General features: G+C 42.2%; 1 protein-coding gene and 1 long non-coding RNA gene across 4 annotated transcripts in view; one reads left to right on the forward strand and one right to left on the reverse strand.

Annotated features, from left to right (window-relative positions):
* LOC123386448 overlaps window positions 1–2,546 on the forward strand; it is a 171,969-nt gene extending 169,423 nt beyond the window's left edge. For both annotated transcript variants that reach the window (XR_006600315.1, XR_006600316.1), the window contains exon 6: window positions 640–2,546. This is a non-coding gene — a long non-coding RNA (uncharacterized LOC123386448). The remainder of the gene's footprint in view (window positions 1–639) is intronic.
* The window catches only part of ITGA8 (integrin subunit alpha 8), a 189,862-nt gene that overhangs the window by 70,903 nt on the left and 98,226 nt on the right, over window positions 1–20,733 (reverse strand). For both annotated transcript variants that reach the window (XM_011283614.4, XM_045060942.1), the window contains exons 14-15: window positions 6,725–6,770; window positions 4,976–5,083 (exon numbers count right to left, since the gene is read on the reverse strand). In XM_011283614.4, the coding sequence (XP_011281916.1) occupies window positions 4,976–5,083; window positions 6,725–6,770 (154 nt within the window). The remainder of the gene's footprint in view (window positions 1–4,975; window positions 5,084–6,724; window positions 6,771–20,733) is intronic.

Below are 20,733 nucleotides of genomic sequence, written 5' to 3' on the forward strand. Positions count from 1 at the left end.
CAGAGCATGAACGGGGGAGGGGCAGAGAGAGAGGGAGACACAGAATCGGAAACAGGCTCCAGGCTCTGAGCCATCAGCCCAGAGCCCGATGCTGGGCTCGAACTCACGGACTGTGAGATCATGACCTGAGCCAAAGTCGGACGCTCAACCGACTGAGCCACCCAGGCGCCCCTGTAACTATCTTTATACAGGTTTAAAATAACTGCTACAACTGATCGAGTTATTGTTAGTAGCACCTCAACCTAAATGTGCTAATTTGTAGACGTCTTTCACAGAAAAGAGTTACCAAATCAAAACGTTCCAAGCCCCCTGGTTCTGATCTAAAAGGAAAACCTCAAAATTTTATAGTAGTGGACAAAAATATTCATTCTTTTAAAGAAAATTTTTATTATCGGGCACCCGGCTGGCTTAGTCCCTAGAGCATGAGACGCTTGATCTCAGGTCCTGAGTTCAAGCCCCACACTGGGTGTGGAGCTTACTTTAAAAAATTTTAAAAAGACCTAGTTTTATCAGGTGTCAGAAAATGTCATCCAGTTATGATAAATAAAACATTTAGAAAATTTTTATTACTGAAATATAGTAATATTTCAGTAATACAGTAATATAGTAATATCACATACAGTGTTCTATTTGTTTCAGGTGAACGACCCAGTGATTCAACAGCTCTATACATTACTCAGTGGTCACTGTGATAAGTGTAGTCACCATCTGCCACCAAACTTACAACAAAATGATTGACTCTGTTCCCTCTGCTGTCCTTTTCATCGCTGTGACTTACTTATTTTGTTAACTAGAAGTCTGTACCTCTTCCTCTTCCTCTTCATCTATTTTGCCTATCTCTCCATCCCTCCCTCCTCTCTGCCGACCACTTGTTTGTCCTCTGTATGAATCTGTTTCTGGGTTTTTTTGTTTGTTTGTTTATGCATTTGCTTTGTTTTTTAGGTTCCCCGTATGACTGAATCATATGTTATTTGTGTTTCTCTGTCTGACTTATTTCACTCTAGGTCCATCCATGTTGTTGCAAATGGCAGAATCTCATTCTTTTAGGGCTGAGTAATTTCCACCGTGTATCTATACGCCATCTTCCTTATCCATTCATCTATGGACACTTGGGTAGCTTGGCTATTGTAAATAGTGCTGCAATAAACATAGAAATCCATATATCATTTCGAATTAGTGTTTTTGTTGAAGCATTCACTCTGAATTTAGCAAACTATATATTGTACGTAAACATACACATATATTCGCTATGTGTTTTATCTGCCAAAACATTTGGTCCACTCACGGTCTACACCTAATTATAAAGTACTCTTGCATTTTCAGGGAAAGCTGTGACCTATAATCAATTAGAGTTAAAACTGCAAACTTGAATTTATGGTCACATTCAATATGGTACATTAGTCTGAATAGGTCTGATTGGAGCAAAGACAACAAATCAACCCAGATCCCTCATCACATAAGTTCTAAAGGAAACTGACGTCTGTAGTGCTTCTAATATATCAGAAAGCAGGACAATGCGTTATAAATCCTCTGACACCAGCCCCAACCCGATGTACAGTTGGAATAATGATGCTGTGGTATAATGGTGAGCGTAGCCATGCTTGATGGAAAAAGAATGAGGCGGATGTGAAACAGGATTTAAAAGTACAAAGCAGTTCAGTTTTCAGCCTATGCAATTTAATTCGATTTCAGTGACAGCAAATATCAGACTTTGCATAAAGGTAGGCATACTGGAAAAGGTTTTCTCAGATTTGAAAAGTGGATAGGTATGATCTTTTACATTTATCAAATGAAATATCTTACTAAATGCTTTTTATTTTTCTAATTGATTAGTAACACTATTAATATTTGTTGTGCCATTTTTTTTCTAATTTAGAAATACCAGTAGCAGATCGTTTATAAAAGGACACAGCTGTTTGAAAGACAAAGAAATTTACATTGGCAGACATGAAGAACTATTTCCCAGTCCGGGTTCACTCAAATAGTTTTCAGATGTAGAATACAAAGTTCGATCACATACAGACAAAACTACAAGAAAGCACATCAACAAATGCCTGTCAATTATTTTGGAAATACTGACCGAAATTCCTAAAATAAACTTACAAAGTGTCAGAGAAACACATTCTAGACTGAGCCAGCTGTTAACTTGCATCTTCTAGTACTCTGAGGCACCATTAATTCCAAATTTTTGCATGTGAAAATGAAATGTTTTGCAGAGAATGCATGCAATAGGATGAAATAAATAATTATAAAGACATATACTATGCATTTTCCCACATAACAAATTGCATTTTACCTTAATATGAGGTAGTGCAATAAGGAAAATGGCTCATGAAAAGAAATATGTTCTTTTACATAATAAATAAATATATATAAGTATATACGTATAATGTATAATAAATATATTAAAGTAATACCCTTTCCATAAAACCAAACAGACCCTATCTCTGTTAAAAATAGTTATATTTTATTTATTTATTTGTTTATTTATTTTTAAGTTTATTTCTTGATTTTGAGAGAGAGAGAGAGAGAGAGAGAGGGCACACGCCAGCATGAACAGGGTAAAGGAAGAGGGGAAAAGAAAGAATCCCAAGCAGGCACCACGTGGAACCTGATGCAGGGGCTTGAACCTACAAACGCTGAGATCATGACCTGAGCCAGGAAACCAAGAGTTGGACTGACTGAGCCACCCACACGTCTCTTATTTAAAAACAAAACAAAACAAAACACCTAAAAATCCTTTAAAAAAAATGATGTAGTTCAAAACAACACTTTATATCAAAGTGTGCCACACGCAGACACTTCAAAGAATCCAGCCTAGGGTCCATTCAGCCATGAACAGGGGAACACCAGACTCTTTGGGGAACTGAAGACTTAACACTCTTGCCCAAGTAGCTCCCACAGAACATTTCAGTTAATCACGCCAGGGTAAGGATAGATGCTGACTCTTTCACATATTTTCTCAGATCAGGTTTTCATTATAATATTTTATGGTTTTAAACCCTTTGAAAATGTGCTCAGGGCACTTCCCCGCTCTGTCCAAAAACTGGCAAAGGAGAGGGCATGCCTCGCAGAGTCCTTTGCCCAGCAAAGGACATTCTTCAAAGACTTGTTCAGGGTCCCCCTCACTCCCCACCCTCCACCCACGATGGCTTTGACTCTGGTATGAACTCCTGTCAAAAGGCCATCAACAACATGCTGAAACTGGCTGGAAAGAAGTTCTCTGAGTCAACACTGGTTTGTTGTGCCTCTAACGATTCTCAGGAACTGAACATACTGTCTGAGTTCGACCACACCTTCTGGAAAATGAGGGCAAATCTCAAACACTCCCAAGTATTTGTTGATTTTTCAGAGGCTATGCCCTGTTGGCATTACCCAATGAAGACAGACCTCTGACCCTTGAGGACCTACATACTGAGAAACAAAGTGACATGTTCCCAAGCCGTGTTACAACTGAATTCCATTTGTACTTCCTTCAGATGCCCGGCAAGATTGAGAAGGAACACTTCCAGAAGCCACGTAAGTTGTGTTCTCCTATGGCCCACCAGAGGAACCGTAATTTTACTGCTATTCCTGATAATGCGATCACAGCCACAACCACAGAGTTTAGAGCAGGAAAATCACTATTTTTATAATGTTTACCTCCTGTCAAATTGCGCGTGCTAAATCACGAAACTGACATGTGTTTTCAGCCCAGGAAACTGAGTAGTTTCACTAAAGCCTGACTAAAAGAGAGAGACATATATGTCTGGAAAGGGGTCTCCATAAGCATACACAAATGTGAGAGTCAAGGTATTTTCTCCTATTTGCAGTGCGGTTAATATTTATTTCAGCACGCAAAGAACCCAAAAGAGATCACCAAGATTTGTTACACTGGGAATTTTCCCAAATGTTTTTACGTTTCTCCTTTCACCTGGAGCTTGTAGGCTGGGGAAGTAGCCTTCAGGTGATAGGTTAACAACAAAAGATCAGCATTATGTCATAGATCCTTCTCTTTTTTTCTCTATCTGTATTTATTTCTATCCCTATATGTCGAAAAACACGAGTTCGCATTCAGGCCTCCCAGTCCAGCTTAGCACCACAGGAAATATTCTAAATTCCCTCCTTTCTGTGTTTGTACCTTTCTTCTCCCATGCTGAGAAATATTGCCACCATTCTCCTCATCATACTTACTTACATCTCCAATCTCTCTGAATATCGTTATCTTAAAAAAACATTTCTTGAGCATCACTGCCACACAATGTTACATTAGTTTCAGGTACAGGATTTCGCGATTTGACAAGTTGATACGTTACGCTCACCAGGGTAGAGCTACCATGTGTCCCATTACACGGCTCTCACGGTCAATATCGTTGACTGCGTTCCTTATGCTATGCTTGCATTCCTGTGACTTACTCGTTCCGTAACCGGGGGCTTGTATTGCCATCTCCCTCTCACCCCTTTTGTCCAGCACCCCCACCCCCTTCCCCTCTGGCGACCGTCGGGTCGTTCTCTGGATTTATAGTTCTGATTCTGCTTTTTGTTTCCTTGTTCATTTCTTGTAAAGGTTCCATTTACGAGTGGAATCATGTGCTATTTGTCTTTCTCAGCCTGACTTAATTACCCTCTAGGCCCATTCATATCGTCTCCAATGGCAAGATCTAATCCTTTTTTACAGTTGTGTAATATTCTATTGTATATATATATATATATATGTATATTGTAATATATTGCAATTTTGTACATGTAGCAATATATCACATATGTGTATACAGTAGGAATGTGTATGTATGTATACACATCACATTTTCTTCGTCCATTCAGAAAGACTAACTCTTTGCCACTCAGTTTGGGTGCGCAGACCCACGGCATCAACATCTGACTGGAGCTTTTCAGAAATGCAAAGTCTCAGGCCGCACCCCAGGAGTTGCATTTCCCGAGATGCCCGGGTGATTTGAATCCACAGCGGAGTTTGAGAAGCGGCGGACTAACTCACCAGGCCACAGGTGACACAGACTCCGGAATCTGGCATGTTTTATTTTCCAGATTGATAATCATCGGGTGCAGCAAAAGCTGGGCATCCACAGTCACGACTGGCCTTGCTCTGCAGAGAGAAAACAAGAGGTTTCCATGAGCCACATGAGCAACGCTGCACTTCTAGGGACCACTGCCAACGTTCCCAGCCTTCAGGCCAAGAATTTGCCTCACTGCATGAACAGGTGGGCTCCAGACTTAACTAATTACCTTAAAACACATGTCGTCGCTCATGACTCCAAATGAAGGATGCTATGGGCCCCATCAAGCAAAACTGTGTTCACAGACTCGCTTTGTTTATGGAGGGGGCTCAGGGTATTTGGTGCTATCGCCATGCACTGCCTCTCTGGAATCTGCTCTATTCCTATCGGAGCAAATGCGTCATTCTGCATTCACTCGTGCCTGTAAGTACTTGAGTTTTGCAAATTCTCTCATCTTACGGGCTGATGGTGTTTTATTTTGATTGATAATGTTCTATGCAAGCTTTGCAGATTTAGCTAAACTCATAAGGGTGGGTTGACAAGATCATTCTGGACTTCACGCAGAGCAGTGGCTGTCGATCCTGACTGCACAATATAAGCATTCCAGGAGTTTCCAAACAGGTAATATGTCCAGGCCCCACCACAGATGAAGTGCATCAACTCCTCAGGGGGTCAGGGCCAGTCACGGGAATGTTAAACAAACTCTCCAGGTGGTTCTAATGCTCGGCCAAATTTGAGGAGAGGGAGGAATGTAGAGCAAATGGAGTTCCACCCACCCAGGTGAGGCTAACCAGAGACGCAAGTAACTCATTAGGGGAGGGGACAGGGCAAGTTTTGAACCTGGGCTCCGAGATTCGGGAGCTAAGAGCTAAGTCCCCAGATGACAACAAGAAATGATGTCGCGCTGGGTAAGTTTTCCTTTGACAGGAGGGAGGGCCGTGCCTTGGGACAGTGTGTGTTCATGATTATCACAATGGGCCCCACCGGGAGTTTACCCTACACTCCTTACCTCTACTTTGTTACATAATTTTGTTTTTAATATTGTGTTAGCTCCAGGCCTTGAAAAAGCAAGATAGTAAGACCGAGTAAGACATGCCCGGAGTTAGACAACCACTGGGGCAAATACCTATGAGGAAAGACAGGGAGGGAGGGAGAAGCCTGGCGGCCAGGCGTCAGCCTGGGAGGCAGGTAAATAGTAATCTTTCCTCACGGGTAGCCCTCCTCTATAAGCACCTTTCAATGCGTTTTCAAAGCAAAGAGAAAAATTCAAACATAGCGTATTGTTTTAGAAGTTCTCCTAAGATTCATATCTTAATTTAACATTATGTGAGTACGGGCTGGAAGTCTGGTCATAAGGTATGAGAATAAAAAGAGAGATGAGGGGCGCCCGGTAGCTCAGTCAGTTGAGCATCCGACTTGGGCTCAGGTCATGATTTCAGGTTTCGTGAGTTTGAGCCCCGCGTCGGGCTCTGTGCTGACAGTTCAGAGCCTGGAACCTGCTTCAGATTCTGTATCTCCTTCTCTCTGCTCCTCCCACGCTCTCTGTCTCTCTCTTTCTCTCAAAAATAAACAAACAAAAAAAGACAGATGAAGGAAAGCAATTGAGAGCAAAAATTCCTCCAAACTTTAAAAAGAGCATCTACATGTTCTCCAAAATAAATAGTTGGGATGTACTCTCTAAGGCAAAAAGAAACAATGGAAAGAACACTTGCATACTGCAAAGCACGTACCTGTAAACAGCTACTTTTCCTGTTCCGAAGGCACCTACAATCAAATCTAAAAAAAGACAAAAACTCAAAACACATGCACACACTTTAAAGAAACAATCTCAGGTCATAACCATAAAGAGCATATTTAGCACCCCAAAATGCTGATGGTAGAGAGTGAAGCTCATCAAATGAGAGCGGCAAACTGCACCGTCCTGAAGACTTTCTGGAAAGGATGCTGGAACATCACTGTAACCCAGGAGGACACACAGACCAGTACCCTTCTGGACTTAGGAAGGCCAACTTTCTCGAAGTGCTTTAGAAATCCATCATAACACCCTTTCTCCCATCCTCTGGACTTAAGACCTACGTGTGAAGGAAAGCAAAAGGGGAAAAAACTGGTGCTTAGTGCCTGTTTGTACCAGGCTTGTGACACACATTGTTTTCCCATTCCTTCCAGCACCTGTGAGGCAGGTACTATAACCCATGAAGCGATACATGTTGACTGTCAGGTTGACACAACCATTCGCTCTTTAGGAATAGAGTGGATGGTGAGTATCCTCTTGGCAAAGCGATTAGTAGTTTGTGAAGTAACCGATGTGTCCTTATCACGATCTTAAATGACAATAACGTTGGTAATAATAAATAGCACGTGCTGAACACTTCCTCTAGGCCAGGAATTCTTCTGAAGGGTTGACCTTAATGATTCCTTGCGACAAGTTAGGAAGTCTCTATAATTATCAGCACAGTTTTGCAGGTGAGTACATTGAGGCTTAAGAAGGTGAAACTATGGGGGCGCCTGGGTGGCTCAGTCGGTCGAGCGTCTGACTTCGGCTCAGGTCATGATCTCGCGGTTCGGGAGTTCGAGCCCTGCGTCGGGCTCTGGGCTGATGGCTCAGAGCCTGGAGCCTGCTTCCGGTTCTGTGTTTCCCTCTCTCTCTGACCCTCCCCTGTTCATGCTCTGTCTCTCTCTGTCTCAAAAATAAATAAACGTTAAAAAAAATTTTTTAAAAAAGGTGAAACTATGAATTCACTGGGGCTGGTCTACCGCCGTGCTGAGTAATAGAACAAGCTTAGGTGGTCTGAGGGGTAATGTTCACACTGATCCCAGTGATCGGCTAATACACAGGTAAAGCAGTCTATGCTTCTAAGTGTAATGTATCATGGTTATCCTTGGTAGATGGCAACCAAACAAAAATAAAAATGACAGTGGCTGAATCTGTGGAGCAAAATTTAGACGCAGATGTGAGCAAACTGGACCTGGTAGAAATAATGGCCACAGAAGGAAACTTGCAATAGTTGAGACCATAAGTGGTTAATCCTAGCAGAACAGAAATGAAAACACACACACACACACACACACACACACACACACACACACACAAAAGGAGGGGAACGTATCTGGCTGGTCCATATGGAAAACCGATCATAGAATTAAATGGGTTTAACGGACTTTGCAGGAAAATGATTTGTGGACACTCACCTTTCCTGGATGTAGGAGCAACATGGGGCTGTGAACAGGGATGATTCCCCTTGGAAGACGGAAGTGCCCTGGCCTGAGCCCTCAGCTAATGATGGATGGATGCCGATGATAACTGGGGACGCCCACTTCCTCACCCCTCCAGTGGGATAACTCTGAGGCATCTTCTGCCCCGTCTCCCACATGTCCCCAGCTCCCACTGTCCACTGAATCAACCTGCTTCATAAGCATCTTTATGGTGTTCTCCCTTCCCACGGCCCTCTTCCCTCCTGCCTTAGCAACGTTTCTTGTACCACTTCTCACATAAACTGCTTGCTTTCCAATCCTTGTCTTAAGGTCAGTGCTGGAAGAACCCAACCTAAGACAACAATAATTCTTGTGAAAAATGTTGGTTTTTCAAAAAAAAAAAAAAAGAAAGAAATGGACTCCGACATCTTTAAGGTTAAAACCACAGTCAAAATGCCTCGTGTTTTATAGCCACAGAATCTGATTCAGATAATAGGCTCGAGACTCCAAAAGCTCCGCATCTAAAAAAGTGTGCATGCTAATGTTCAGAAAGGTGAAATGAAGGTCGTTTTAAAGGATTCTGTATTTGTGAGATTAAAAGACACAGATTAAAAGAAAAAAGACAATTTGGGGGCGCCTGGGTGGCTCAGTCGGGTAGGTGTCCGACTTCGGCTCAGGTCATGATCTTGCGGTCCATGAGTTCGAGCCCCGCGTCGGGCTCTGTGCTGACAGCTCGGAGCCTGGAGCCTGCTTCAGATTCGGTGTCCCCCTCTCTCTGCTCCTCCCTCGCTCTCTCAAAAATAAATAGACATTAGAAAAAAAATTTTTAAAGGAAAAAAGACCATTTGACAACTGTGGCTCATGGAATAAAATAGCCTTTTCCAAGGATCCAAGTCTTTGAAAGCCAGAAACCAAAGTTTGAGTCTACCAATTTTAAAAATTTTATCAGATTTTCAACTTTTTCAAGTATTTTCACATATATTTTTTTCTGTTCCCTTCTTCTTTTCTAGCATATCCGTGCACTTCTGCTATGTCAGAGGAAAAAGAGTTACTGATTTGAAAATACAGACTCCAGTATTCAGACAAGTGTGGGCCACACGGTCCTCAGGGTGATCCCTATTTGTTGAAATGACACCAGATGAGAATTCTATGAAAAATGACTCAAGAGGAATTGTGTGCTTTGTTTTTGGCTCCAAATAAGGTTGAATATTAATATGCCAAGATTAGACGTTTTATAAAAGATGGGTTTTAAGAACGGACTGTCCAGAAATGGCAAAGAAAATAAGACTAGAAGCTCTTCCAAGGCAAGAATCTTTCTTCAGGCTTGCACATGACAAGTACTTCATGGGATGGTACAGGTTGAAATAAATGAAGATAGAAATAATGTTGGGATGCACAGCACCAGGTACAGGGCCAGATTTGGAATGGAGGCTTTATAAATGCTTGAACTAGGGGAATAAGTAATAATGAGATAATATACTAAAGATAAGAGAGATGAAGAAGTGCATCAGACTAGCTAGCTAATGGAAAACAATGGTTAAGTTCTGCTAGAGTTTTGTATAGGTGCGCATGCACGCGCACGCACACACACACAGAAGCCCCAGCCAGATTCTAGAAAATTCCAGAAAGCAGTACAGAAGCTGCATCATGACTAGATCATCGTTGTAGACAAGAAGGTGAGAAACACCGTCCTGACAGTAATGAACAAGAGGCCTTTTCCTTTAGGAACTTTGATTCATTCCTGTGCCTCAGGGTGGGAATTTTACTACTCTGGAAAAATAAAGTAATTGGCAAAATAGGCCACAATTTTCTTCAGGAGGATGTGGCCACAGTTATTCAGAGACCAAGAAAGCAGTTATCTACCAGGAAAGTATGTTTGCCTTTGGAGACACCATCTTGGTATTGTGCCTGCTGGAAAAGGCTGGAAACATTTAGGCTCCGGACCTTAAAATTCTGGGATCTCTGTAGGGGGAAGAACTGATCTTCCAATTTTTTTCCTAACCAATTTGTCTTTTCAAAATATGGGATTTGTTTTAAAAAGTACTATGCAGTTTCCACATATGTGTATATGTATATACACACACACACACTCACACATGCCCATATTATCCTTATATATACATATATATATTGATGTTTGTGTATATATGTACACACATATGTATGTATATACATACATATATGTCCATACAGATATACATGTGGGTGTATATTATATATATATATATATGCATATATATATGCACATATATGCATATATATGTGAACACATAATTTTAACCTTGTGTAATCCCATCATGCTTAGGAATTTAAAGGATAATTGGAAGAAAAAGTAATTTGAGTACTGACACTTGGATTCATAACTTCCTTTGAGATAACAGGTCTTATACTATTATTTGATGGATATTCTCCTTTCTTCTAGAAACTTCTTAGAGGCAGATTCTGAAAACAAAAATTTTGCCTTTCTTTATATAGAGACACAGCCATTTTTTTTTTCTTGAAGAAACAGCTGGCAACTAAAATTGGTTCTTTCCCCTTAATCCAAAACTGTTCCCAAAATGCTGGAGTCCTTTGTTATCACCTCACATTGCCTGAGAAGCATAGTTTATTTTCCTTTTGGCTTTTGATGAAACAGCTGAGTACTTTTAAGGATACAAGAAGGGGGACATTAGCATGAATGCAGGATCAGTTGGCAAGAAAAAATAACCCTAAAAATGTGAGGTTGTAGGAGATGTATTACACCTCCGGTTTGTATTTTATTTCTCCGCAATTATGATTATTAAATGAGGAAGAAGAAAAGAGCCAAACTTCTAAAGTGGTACTTGGAAGGAAATTTTAGAGGTGGAAGATGTTCTACGTGAAAACATCAGCTTGGTTTTGAGTATGGATGTAGGTGGGCAGAAGGGAGTGGAAACTTCCTAGGGGGAACAGAGGGGAGTCGGTGGGAGGGCAGACAGCAGGGAGAGGAGTGACCCTGCTGTGTTAAAGGATCACCCAGCATCCTTTAGAAGTCCTCTTGGCCATCCAAGTGCCGCCATTTCACAAGATGTGAGCCTCTTACCAGCCACCTTCTCACTTTTCCTTCCCGCACTCATCTTGTTGAAGAATGTACCAATGCTTACAAAAATGCCATCAGACCACTCTTTTCATGTTTTGGAATTAAGAAGCATTTACTATTTTAGAATAATTCTGCACAATGAGAATTGCCATAAAGAGCTTCCAAACGAACTTTCTCTCCATCTGTCTCAAAATAAATAAATAAACTTAAAAAAAAATGAAAAAAAAAAGGAGGGGGGGGGAGCCTGGGTGGCTCAGTCAGTTAAGTGTCGGACTCTTGGTATCAGCTCAGGTCATGATCTCACACTTTGTGGGTTCAAGCCCGCGTCCAGCTCTGTGCCCACAGTGCAGAGCCTGCTTGGGATTCTCTCTCTCCCTCTCTCTGCCCCTCCCCTACTCTTTGTCTCTCGTCCCCGCCCCCCAAAATGAATAAACTTAAAAAATGATAACTTGCAGACATTTGAGAAATATGGGAACATACAACCAATAGTTGTATAAAAAGATTACAATTACTCAAGAGAGAAGGCTTCCTCAAACGTGACCAAAACAATGTGGGAATCACAAAGGAATTTGAAAGTGTAAATTCTTTCGCAAAAAAAATCGAAGCAGGGTCAAAAGAAACAGGAGAAGATGTTTACAATGTATATGCTTGATCAAATGTGAGTATTTTTCAATGCTTACAAGAATGGCATGGAGTGAAAAATACATAGCAGTTATTATTAACCCCAATTCATACTACACCCATAGAAATTAATAATAAAGCTATAAATATTCTAGTAAAAAGACCGTAAAGAGGCAATGTACATAAAGATAAACAGCTATAACCAACAAATCTATAAAAAGATGTTCAGCCTCATTCGTCAGCAAAGGCATCCAAAGGAAAGGGACAATGAGGTATCACTCTGACCTTTTGATTGGAAGATATGAAAGGTTAGTAGCAGGCAGTGATGGGTGGAGAGCAAAGGACTGAAGTCATGCTGTCTGTGGGAGGGAGGGTAAACGGGCACGATTTTCTTGGGAGGTAGTTTGCAGAGGGCTGTGACAATGCAAACTTTTGACCCAGCATTTGCACTTCCAGGAATATATATATATATATATATATATACATCCTGAGGATATATTGGACAATTGTGCAGAGATGTGTCAGACATATGCTAACTTTATAAACTATTTATTATTTAAAAAAAATTTTTAATGTTCATTTCTGAGAGAGAGAGAGAGAGAGACAGACTGTGAGCAGGGGAGGGGCAGAGAGAGAGAGGGAGACACAGAATCCGAAGGAGGCTTCAGGCTCTGAGCTGTCAGCACACAGCCCGATGTGGGGCTTGAACACATGAACCGCAAAATCATGACCTGAGCCGAGGTCGGGTGCTTAACTGACTGAGCATTCAGGTGTCCCTATAAACACTTTAAAGATACAAATTCCTTTGCTGCAATAACTCCAAGAGATGCATCCTTTAATTATTGCCATTTCGAAATGAGGAAAATGAGATACAGAGAAGCTGAATACAGTACGTGACAAGGTCAAGTTTTAAATGCAGGCAGTCTGGCTGCAGAGCTGATCCATTTCCCATTCTACCATATTGCGTCCCAGCAGCACATCTACAGGCCATTTTTTCTCTCTTTAATTTTTTTTCAAGTTAAGGTATATTTTTCCTAAATTGCCTCCTTTCTAAGCAATCGTGTTCCAAGAGCTTTGATAAATGCATCCAGCCATACAACCACCACCATAATCAAGGCATAGAACCGTTCCATTATCCTACAATGTCGCCCATGCTGCCTGTCATCACACCCACCCCACCTGCAGCCCCAGCATCCACTAATCTGTTTTCCAGAATGTCAGAGAAATGTACAGTGTGTAGCCTTCTGGGTGTGGCTTCTTTGACTCAGCTTGGTGCCTACGAGAGTCACCCACCATGCTGTGTCATGAGTCCATTCCTTTTTGTTGCTGAGCAGTATTCCACTGTGTGGGTGGCCCAGAGTTTGGCCATCCCCGTCTAGGGGACACTTGAGTTGTTTCCCGTGTGGGGAAGATCACTCTAAACATGCGTATACAGGATTTTGATTTTGATTTGTAAATTGTCTTGTTGAATCTCTCTCACATCCTTGAATCTCTCTTATAAAGCAGTGTTTTAATTCAAGTGGAAAATCACTGAGCAGAAGGTAAAAAATTGGGAATTCTAGACTCCAGTTCATCTTGCCACTGGTTTCCTAATGGCTCTGGGCAAGTCACTGTTCTCTGATGGGTGTCTGGCAAAATCTTCAACGTTCTCGTGGTTCGAGAAAGCCACGAGCTCTGTGGAGTTGGTTGGGGTCCCATGACTGTGCCTCCCGTGCTCTGTTTTACTGTCCAGGCCTCTCCCTTGCCTGTCACTCAGCCTTGCTTCTACAGAGTTTCTATCTCCCCTTGCCCTCACTCTGGGACGGCCAGTTTCTGCCTTTCTTCCTGACTTACCCAGACTCAGGCCTGCGACTTGCTTACCTCCGTCACTCAGCTGCCTGAGCTCTTCGTTCAAAGACTTCTGGCTGCTGTCGTAGCATTAAGTGATGCTCACAGCTCCCGACATCCCCTCCAGGCCCTTCTCCTCACTGTCCAGGCTCCATCTCTGCTAAGCCCTCCCCACAGCGTGCAAGTGTCCCCAAGACGAATGGAGGTTGTCCAATAGAGTTGTATACCCGGCCCCGCCCAGGCTCTCCTCATTTTCCTACAAGGACGCCATTCAGAGAAACAGTGGGATTACAGATGATGTATAAAATGACGGGGTCAAAGGTGGCGAGTAAATATGGCAATGTTGACTTGTAAATAGGTTATGAAATTGGCTTCAGCGTTTAGCACTAGAGAAACAGCTCATGTCTGCGGGAAGCAGGCATTAAGATAAGTCTCCTCGAGTTTGGCAAACGTGTTAATCTAAAAATAGACAGAGGCTGCCTCTCTTCCTTGCTTTTTTATTGCAACATGCAAAATATTACTGAGAGAGGAGGTTATGAGTTGAGGAAGAAATGCCTGAAAAAAAAATTGCTTGGTTTTATCCCAGAAAGTAATAATCCTAACAATCTGTCTGAAATGCTTCCAAATGAACTCTGGACAAAAACATTTATGAGCTGGAATGCAGTATTAGGTTGCAACATTCTAATTTACGGAGAGTTTATTTTCCTTTTTTCAAAAAAGAGTCCCACAGAAAAAATAAGAGTGAAATATCAAATGATGAGTCTGTCTTATGAAAACAGTTTTCCAAACATTACTGGCTTCTTGGGGCGGCAAGGATCACCTTTTTCCCTCCGCTGTAGCTTGATGTTTTACTTGTTTCATTCTGTCACTTTATCCCTGGTGTGGCCACGTTAACAATATGTGTGCCGTCCAGTCAGTTGCTCAAAGTCTTGGAGAAAAGTCTGTTTCTTTAGGACCAGTCCCATTTACAAGTGGCTGCCTATTGGGAGTGATTTCACAGTCTCCAGAAGAGCGTGGTATCTCACAAGGCACTTGCCCCACATGCAGCCTGATAGATAAAAGTCTAGGTTCCAAACCTTGTGAGGCTTTATAAGTTCGCTAATTGTTAGAGTTTACATGTTGTAGTCCTAACCCCCAGTACCTCAGAGTGTGACTTTTTTTGGGTCTTTATTTATTTATTTTTTTTCAACTTTTTTTTTTTTTTTTTGGGACAGAGAGAGACAGAGCATGAACGGGGGAGGGGCAGAGAGAGAGGGAGACACAGAATCGGAAACAGGCTCCAGGCTCTGAGCCATCAGCCCAGAGCCCGACGCGGGGCTCGAACCCACGGACCGCGAGATCGTGACCTGGCTGAAGTCGGACGCTTAACCGACTGTGCCACCCAGGCGCCCCTGTTTTGGGTCTTTAAAGAAGTAATTAAATTGATATGAGGTCACGAGGGTGGGCCCTATTCTAATCTGTCTGGGGTCCTATAAGAAAATTTGGGCACAGGCACAACGAGAGGGCAGACCATGTGAGGACACAGAGAGAAGATGGCCATCTAAAAGCCATGGAGAGAGGCCTCAGAAGAAATGAACCCTACCTACACCTTGATCTTGGACTTGTAGTCTCCAGAACCGGGAGGAAATAAATTGAGTTTGAGTCCCCTAGCGGGTAGTACATTGTAATGGCCGCCATAGCAAACTGATACACTAAGATACACATTTATAGAGTTGCAAGAGAAGTAGGAGGGGAAGAAGAAAACATTTATGCAGTGGCTCCCTCATTCAGACTTGCTATTGAACACCTGCCATGAGCCCAGTCCTGTCCTCGCTACCAAAGATTCAGCAGAGGGCAAGAAGACACATTGCTTGCCCGTGAGGCACCTGTAGTCTGTCAGCCATCTCTCTGAGGGGACTTGTTAAAAAGGCAGGCCAGTGCCCTCTAAGTCAGAGTTCCTGGGTGTGACCCACTTCCCAGGTCACTTATATCCTGATAAGAATGAGAGTGTTAGCTCCTTCCCCACCACACATTTGAGGAAAGGAAAGAGTGTATGTTTCTGTAGCTGGTGTGGAGGAGTGATTGGGGGCAGAAAGAAAAGGAAGAGGGGGATGAGAGGGGCTGAACATCCCCCCAGTGAGCTTCACCTACTTCACCATTTAGCTTGAGGGCTGGCCAGACCCTGAGCTTTCTGTTGTACCTTCATGCTCTCGTGAATTTCCGTCAGCATTGATAGTTTTTAGGAAACCAGCTATTAGTAATGTCACCATGGGAAAATGTCAGTAAGGAAATATAAAATGATGGCCACACAGAAAGAGGAGCATCACATGAGCCATGAGCAATGTTGGCAAAGTGAAGGTACTGAGAAGGATTTTGCTCGTGTTAGTTATTTTGAAAATTTCTCATCCCTTTCTTGTTAGGAGGCTTTAGGCATAAGTTACCTAAGTCATCACCTTAAGGCAAAGGCGTAGGTCTGGCTCAAAGAGCCTTCCTGGATCTCTGCCTTAGAGCTAGATCCCCGTCCCTCCCACCTCTGTTTGGTGAGTGTGTTAAGAACTAACAACAATCGACTACGTAGAGGCCTTCACAGTTTGCAAACTGTCTTCACGACAGTCTTGAGGGGCGGAGAAGTCAAGGTTAGGAGACGTGTAGGTGGTATGTCCCAGGCTACAGAGGTGATAATGACCCTGACTCCAGTTTGCTGAGGTTTCTATCATGCTGGCTACTGGTTCTCCTGGCTTAGCAGTTTGAACAGCAAGTGGTGGTCAAATGTCCAGCAAATACAGAACTAGGGTCAAGGGTTCTGCTTGTCAAGAATGAGGGCACCACTTGAATCAGGCTTGCCGTGATCCCAGGAGAGGATGCCAAGGTTTATTTTAAAGGGGCTCATCATCTCTGTGTACATTTCCCTTCTCCTTCCGCACAGGAATAAAATCGTTTACTGGATCTAAGTGGAGCTGGAAGGTAATGGTTAGGGCAATAGTGTGTGTGCCAAGGTGTGTGGCTATGAGAAAACTGATTGATTGATTGAGTGAGTGATTCACTCATTCATTCATTGAACACATATTTACTAGGTGCCTTTTCGTGTCAGCCACTGCCTTGGGCACAAGAGACTCCACAGTGAGCAAATCCAAACCAGTGCTCGCCCTCACCTAATACAGGGTCCAGTGTAGTGGGTGAAATAGATATTTATCAAATAATCTCACACATGTGTACTTCCATTCGGAGGTAAGTGTTCTTAGAGAAAGTCAACAGTCAGGGAAGACTTCTTAAGGAAGTGACTTTTGAACCGAGTTCATAAGTGGGAAGTGAACTCCCGGGAAAATGTCCAGGGTGCATAAAGACAGAAGGGATGCTTCAAGTGAATGACTCTGAAATATGGCTTTTAAATCACATATTAATAAATCAAAAATGACTTGCAGAAAGAACATGCAGTGGGAGGTCAGAAATAATGCAGAGGTTCTAAGTCTGGGAGAGCTTCCTCCTGCTCCTCCACATCCTGTCCCCCCTCCCCCCGCCCATTACAGGAACCGTGGCAAGGCATCAAGTTTTTATGAGCTATATCTCTACAAGTAAGATCAAGTATAAATGATATCCTGTCATATTTACTGTTGCCCTGGGTTTCATAAAGAAGCCAGCTTCTCCCCTTTCTGGTAAGGCACAGATGAAGCTTGGAAGTCACTACTCCATCCTAACAACAAGTCAAAAGCTGAATAAACTGGGGGCGCCTGGGTGGCTCGGTCGGTTAGGCGTCGGACTTCAGCCCAGGTCATGATTTCACGGTTCTGAGTTCAAGCCCCGCGTCAGGCTCTGTGCTGACAGCTCGGAGCCTGGAGCCTGCTTTGGATTCTGTGTCTCCCCCTCTCTCTGCCCCTCCCCGGCTCACGCTCTGTCTCTCAAAAATAAATACACATTAAAAAAAATTAAAAAAAAATCTGAACAAATTGGAAAAACCAACAGCTCTTCTGGTATCCACAAGAGAAGTGACGTCACAGGGCAAAGAGCTGTGCAGAAGTGGAGAAACTGACAGGCGGATACAGCGAACCGCCTACTGGAACAGCAGCTGCCTTGGGAGCCAGGGCCGGGATGCAGAAACCTGACCAGCAGCTGATGAATTGCTGGAGGCCCAGCGTGGAGGACTCGGAAGACTAAAAACTCTGGGAGGGGGGGGGACCCAGTCACTGGGGGGTGGGGGGAGGTACACCTTAGTGAGTTTTATCTCCTGCGTCTCTACCAGGTTCTCACAATAAATATTAGAGGAAAAATCCCTTTACGCTCTGGCAGGGGGAGGGGAGATACATGCTCCATTCTTTAAAAAAATTTTAATGTTTATTTGTTTTTGAGAGAGAGAGAGAGAGAGAGAGAACATGAGCAGGGAGGGGCAGAGAGAGAGGGAGACACAGAATCCAAAGCAGGCTCCTGGCTCTGAGCTGTCAGCACAGAGCCCGACACGGGGTTCGAACTCATGAACCAGGACATCATGACCAGAGCCTAAGTTGGATCATGACTGAGCCACCCAAGCACCCAGATATATGCTTCATTCTTAGCAAGGTCTGCCCTCAGGAAAAACTAAACCAGAGCCGAACCTGCTGGGGTATTATCAGAGCCTGAGCTGGGGGAAGAGAAATACTAACTCCAACCCACTCTTGACATTCTGCTCAACATAAAGGCGGGGGGGCTAAGAAGCATGTATAAAGTTCATGGTCCAGAGGCTCACTAAAAGACTGAGACCTAATCACGAGATTATAAAACACTTCCCCTCCCCCAACACCTACCATCTCGTTGCTAAGGCCTGTTTATAGCAGTTCCTTTTATTCAGCATATCATGCCCAGTAATCAAAATGTTACAAGACACAGCTAAAAGGCAAAAAATACAGCGAGGAGACAGAAAGAGCAAGCCTTAGAACCAGATTCAGATATGGCAGGGATGTTGGAATGATTAGACTTGGAATTTAAAATAACTAGGTTTAATATGCTAAGGGCTCTGATGGATGAAACAGACAGCATACAGAACAGCTGCTCAAGGCAAGCTGAAGGATGGAAACTCTAAGAACCCAAAACGAAATGACAGAGATCGGTAACACTGTAACAGAAATGAAGAATATCTCTGATGGACTTATTAGTAACCTGTACACAGCAGGGGAGATATCTGAGCTAGAGGGTTCTCAGACTGAAAAGCAAAGAAAAAAGAGTGGAAAAGAACAGAACAGAATATCCAAGGACTGTGAGACAACTATAAAAGGTGTAACAGATGCATCATGGAAATTCCAGAAAGAGAAGAAAGAAAAGGAATAAAAGGAACGTTCAAATGATAATGATGAAAATTTTCTTGAAATCAAAGTTCCAGGAAGCTCAGAGAACACTGAGAAGGATAAATGGCAAAATAGGTCACCTGTGCATATCACTTTCAAACTACAGAAAATAACAACAACAAAAATAAATAAAAATAAGAAAATAAAAAAAAAAATTCTGAAAGAAGCCAGAGGGGGAAATACCTTACTTATAGAGGAGCAAAGATAGCATTGCATCCAACTTTTCTCCAGAAACCATGCAAACCAGAAGAGAATGAAGTGAAATACTTGAAATCTTAAGAGAAAACCCCCCCACCAACCTAGAATTCTTTACCCTGCAAAAGTATCCCTCAAAATTCAGTTCAAAAGTGAAGGAGAAAAAAAAGTCCTTCTCAGGGCAACAGGAATTGAGGGAATTTATTGATAATAATCCTGTCTTCAATAAATACTAAAAAGAAGTTCTTTAGAAAGAAGGAAATGATATAAGTCAGAAACTTGGATCCACATAAAGAAATGAAGAGCTGGAGAAGGAATAAGTGAAAGGAAAATCAAAACTCTTACTTTCATTATCCTAAATGGGTCTAACATGTAATAGCAAAATGATAATAGCAACACTGCATTTGACTGTGTGTGTGTGTGTGTGTGTGTGTGCATATATATAACTTAGCACGTATATACATTTTATTTACACGTTATGCGTGTATGCCATATAAATATATGGCAGCCATGATACAAGGAATGGGAAGGAAGAATTAGGATTATTTTGTTACTATAAAGTACCTATACTACCTGTAAAGTGCTACAGTGTTATCTGAAAGTGCATTTGGATTAGTTGTAAAAGTATACTGCAAACTCTGGGGCAACCACTTAAAAGTCAAAAGGAAGTATATATCCTTAGTAAGAAGAAAAAAAATGGAATCATAAAATGCTCAATTAAAATCACAAAAGGCATAAAAAGAGTGAAAGACAAAAATAAGAATAAAGAATAAGGGCAACGATGGAAAGTAGGAACGAACACAGTAGAACTTAATCTAATTATATTAATAATCACTTCAAACTTCAATGGTCTAATATACCAATTGAAATATAGAGACTGTCATAGTGGATTTAAAAATAAGACCCAAACGGGGCGCCTGGGTGGCTCAGTCGGTTGAGCGTCCGACTTCAGCTCAGGTCACGATCTCGCGGTCCGTGGGTTTGGGCCCCGCGTCCGGCTCTGGGCTGACGGCTTGGAGCCGGGAGCCTGCTTCCGGTTCTGTGTCTCCCTCTCTCTCTGCTCCTCCCCCTTTCATGCTCTGTCTCTCTCTGTCTCAAAAATAAATAAACGTAAAAAAAAAAATTTAAAAAAAAATAAAATAAAATAAAAATAAGACCCAACTATATGTTGTCTATAAGACACACATTTTAAATATAAAGATGCATATAGAATAAAAGTAAATGGATGGAGAAATATATCCATGGTAACATTAATCAAAGGAAAGCAGGGGTAGCTATATTAATTTCAGACAGAGCAAGCTGCAGAGTAAGGAAAGTTATCAGAAATAAAGAGAGGCATTACATAATGATAAGGGAGTCAATTCTTCAAGAGGATATAATGATCTTTAACATGTATGTGCCTAACAACACAGTGTCAAAATACATGAGGCAAAAACTAATAGAAATTAAAGGAGAAATAGATTAATCCACTATTATAGTTAAAGTATTCAACACCTATTTGATAATGGTAGGTGAAGTGGAACAATTTCTTGAAAGAAACAATATGCCAAAACTA

Source organism: Felis catus, chromosome B4 (assembly GCF_018350175.1).
Source record: "Felis catus isolate Fca126 chromosome B4, F.catus_Fca126_mat1.0, whole genome shotgun sequence".
Taxonomy (NCBI): Eukaryota; Metazoa; Chordata; class Mammalia; order Carnivora; family Felidae; genus Felis; species Felis catus.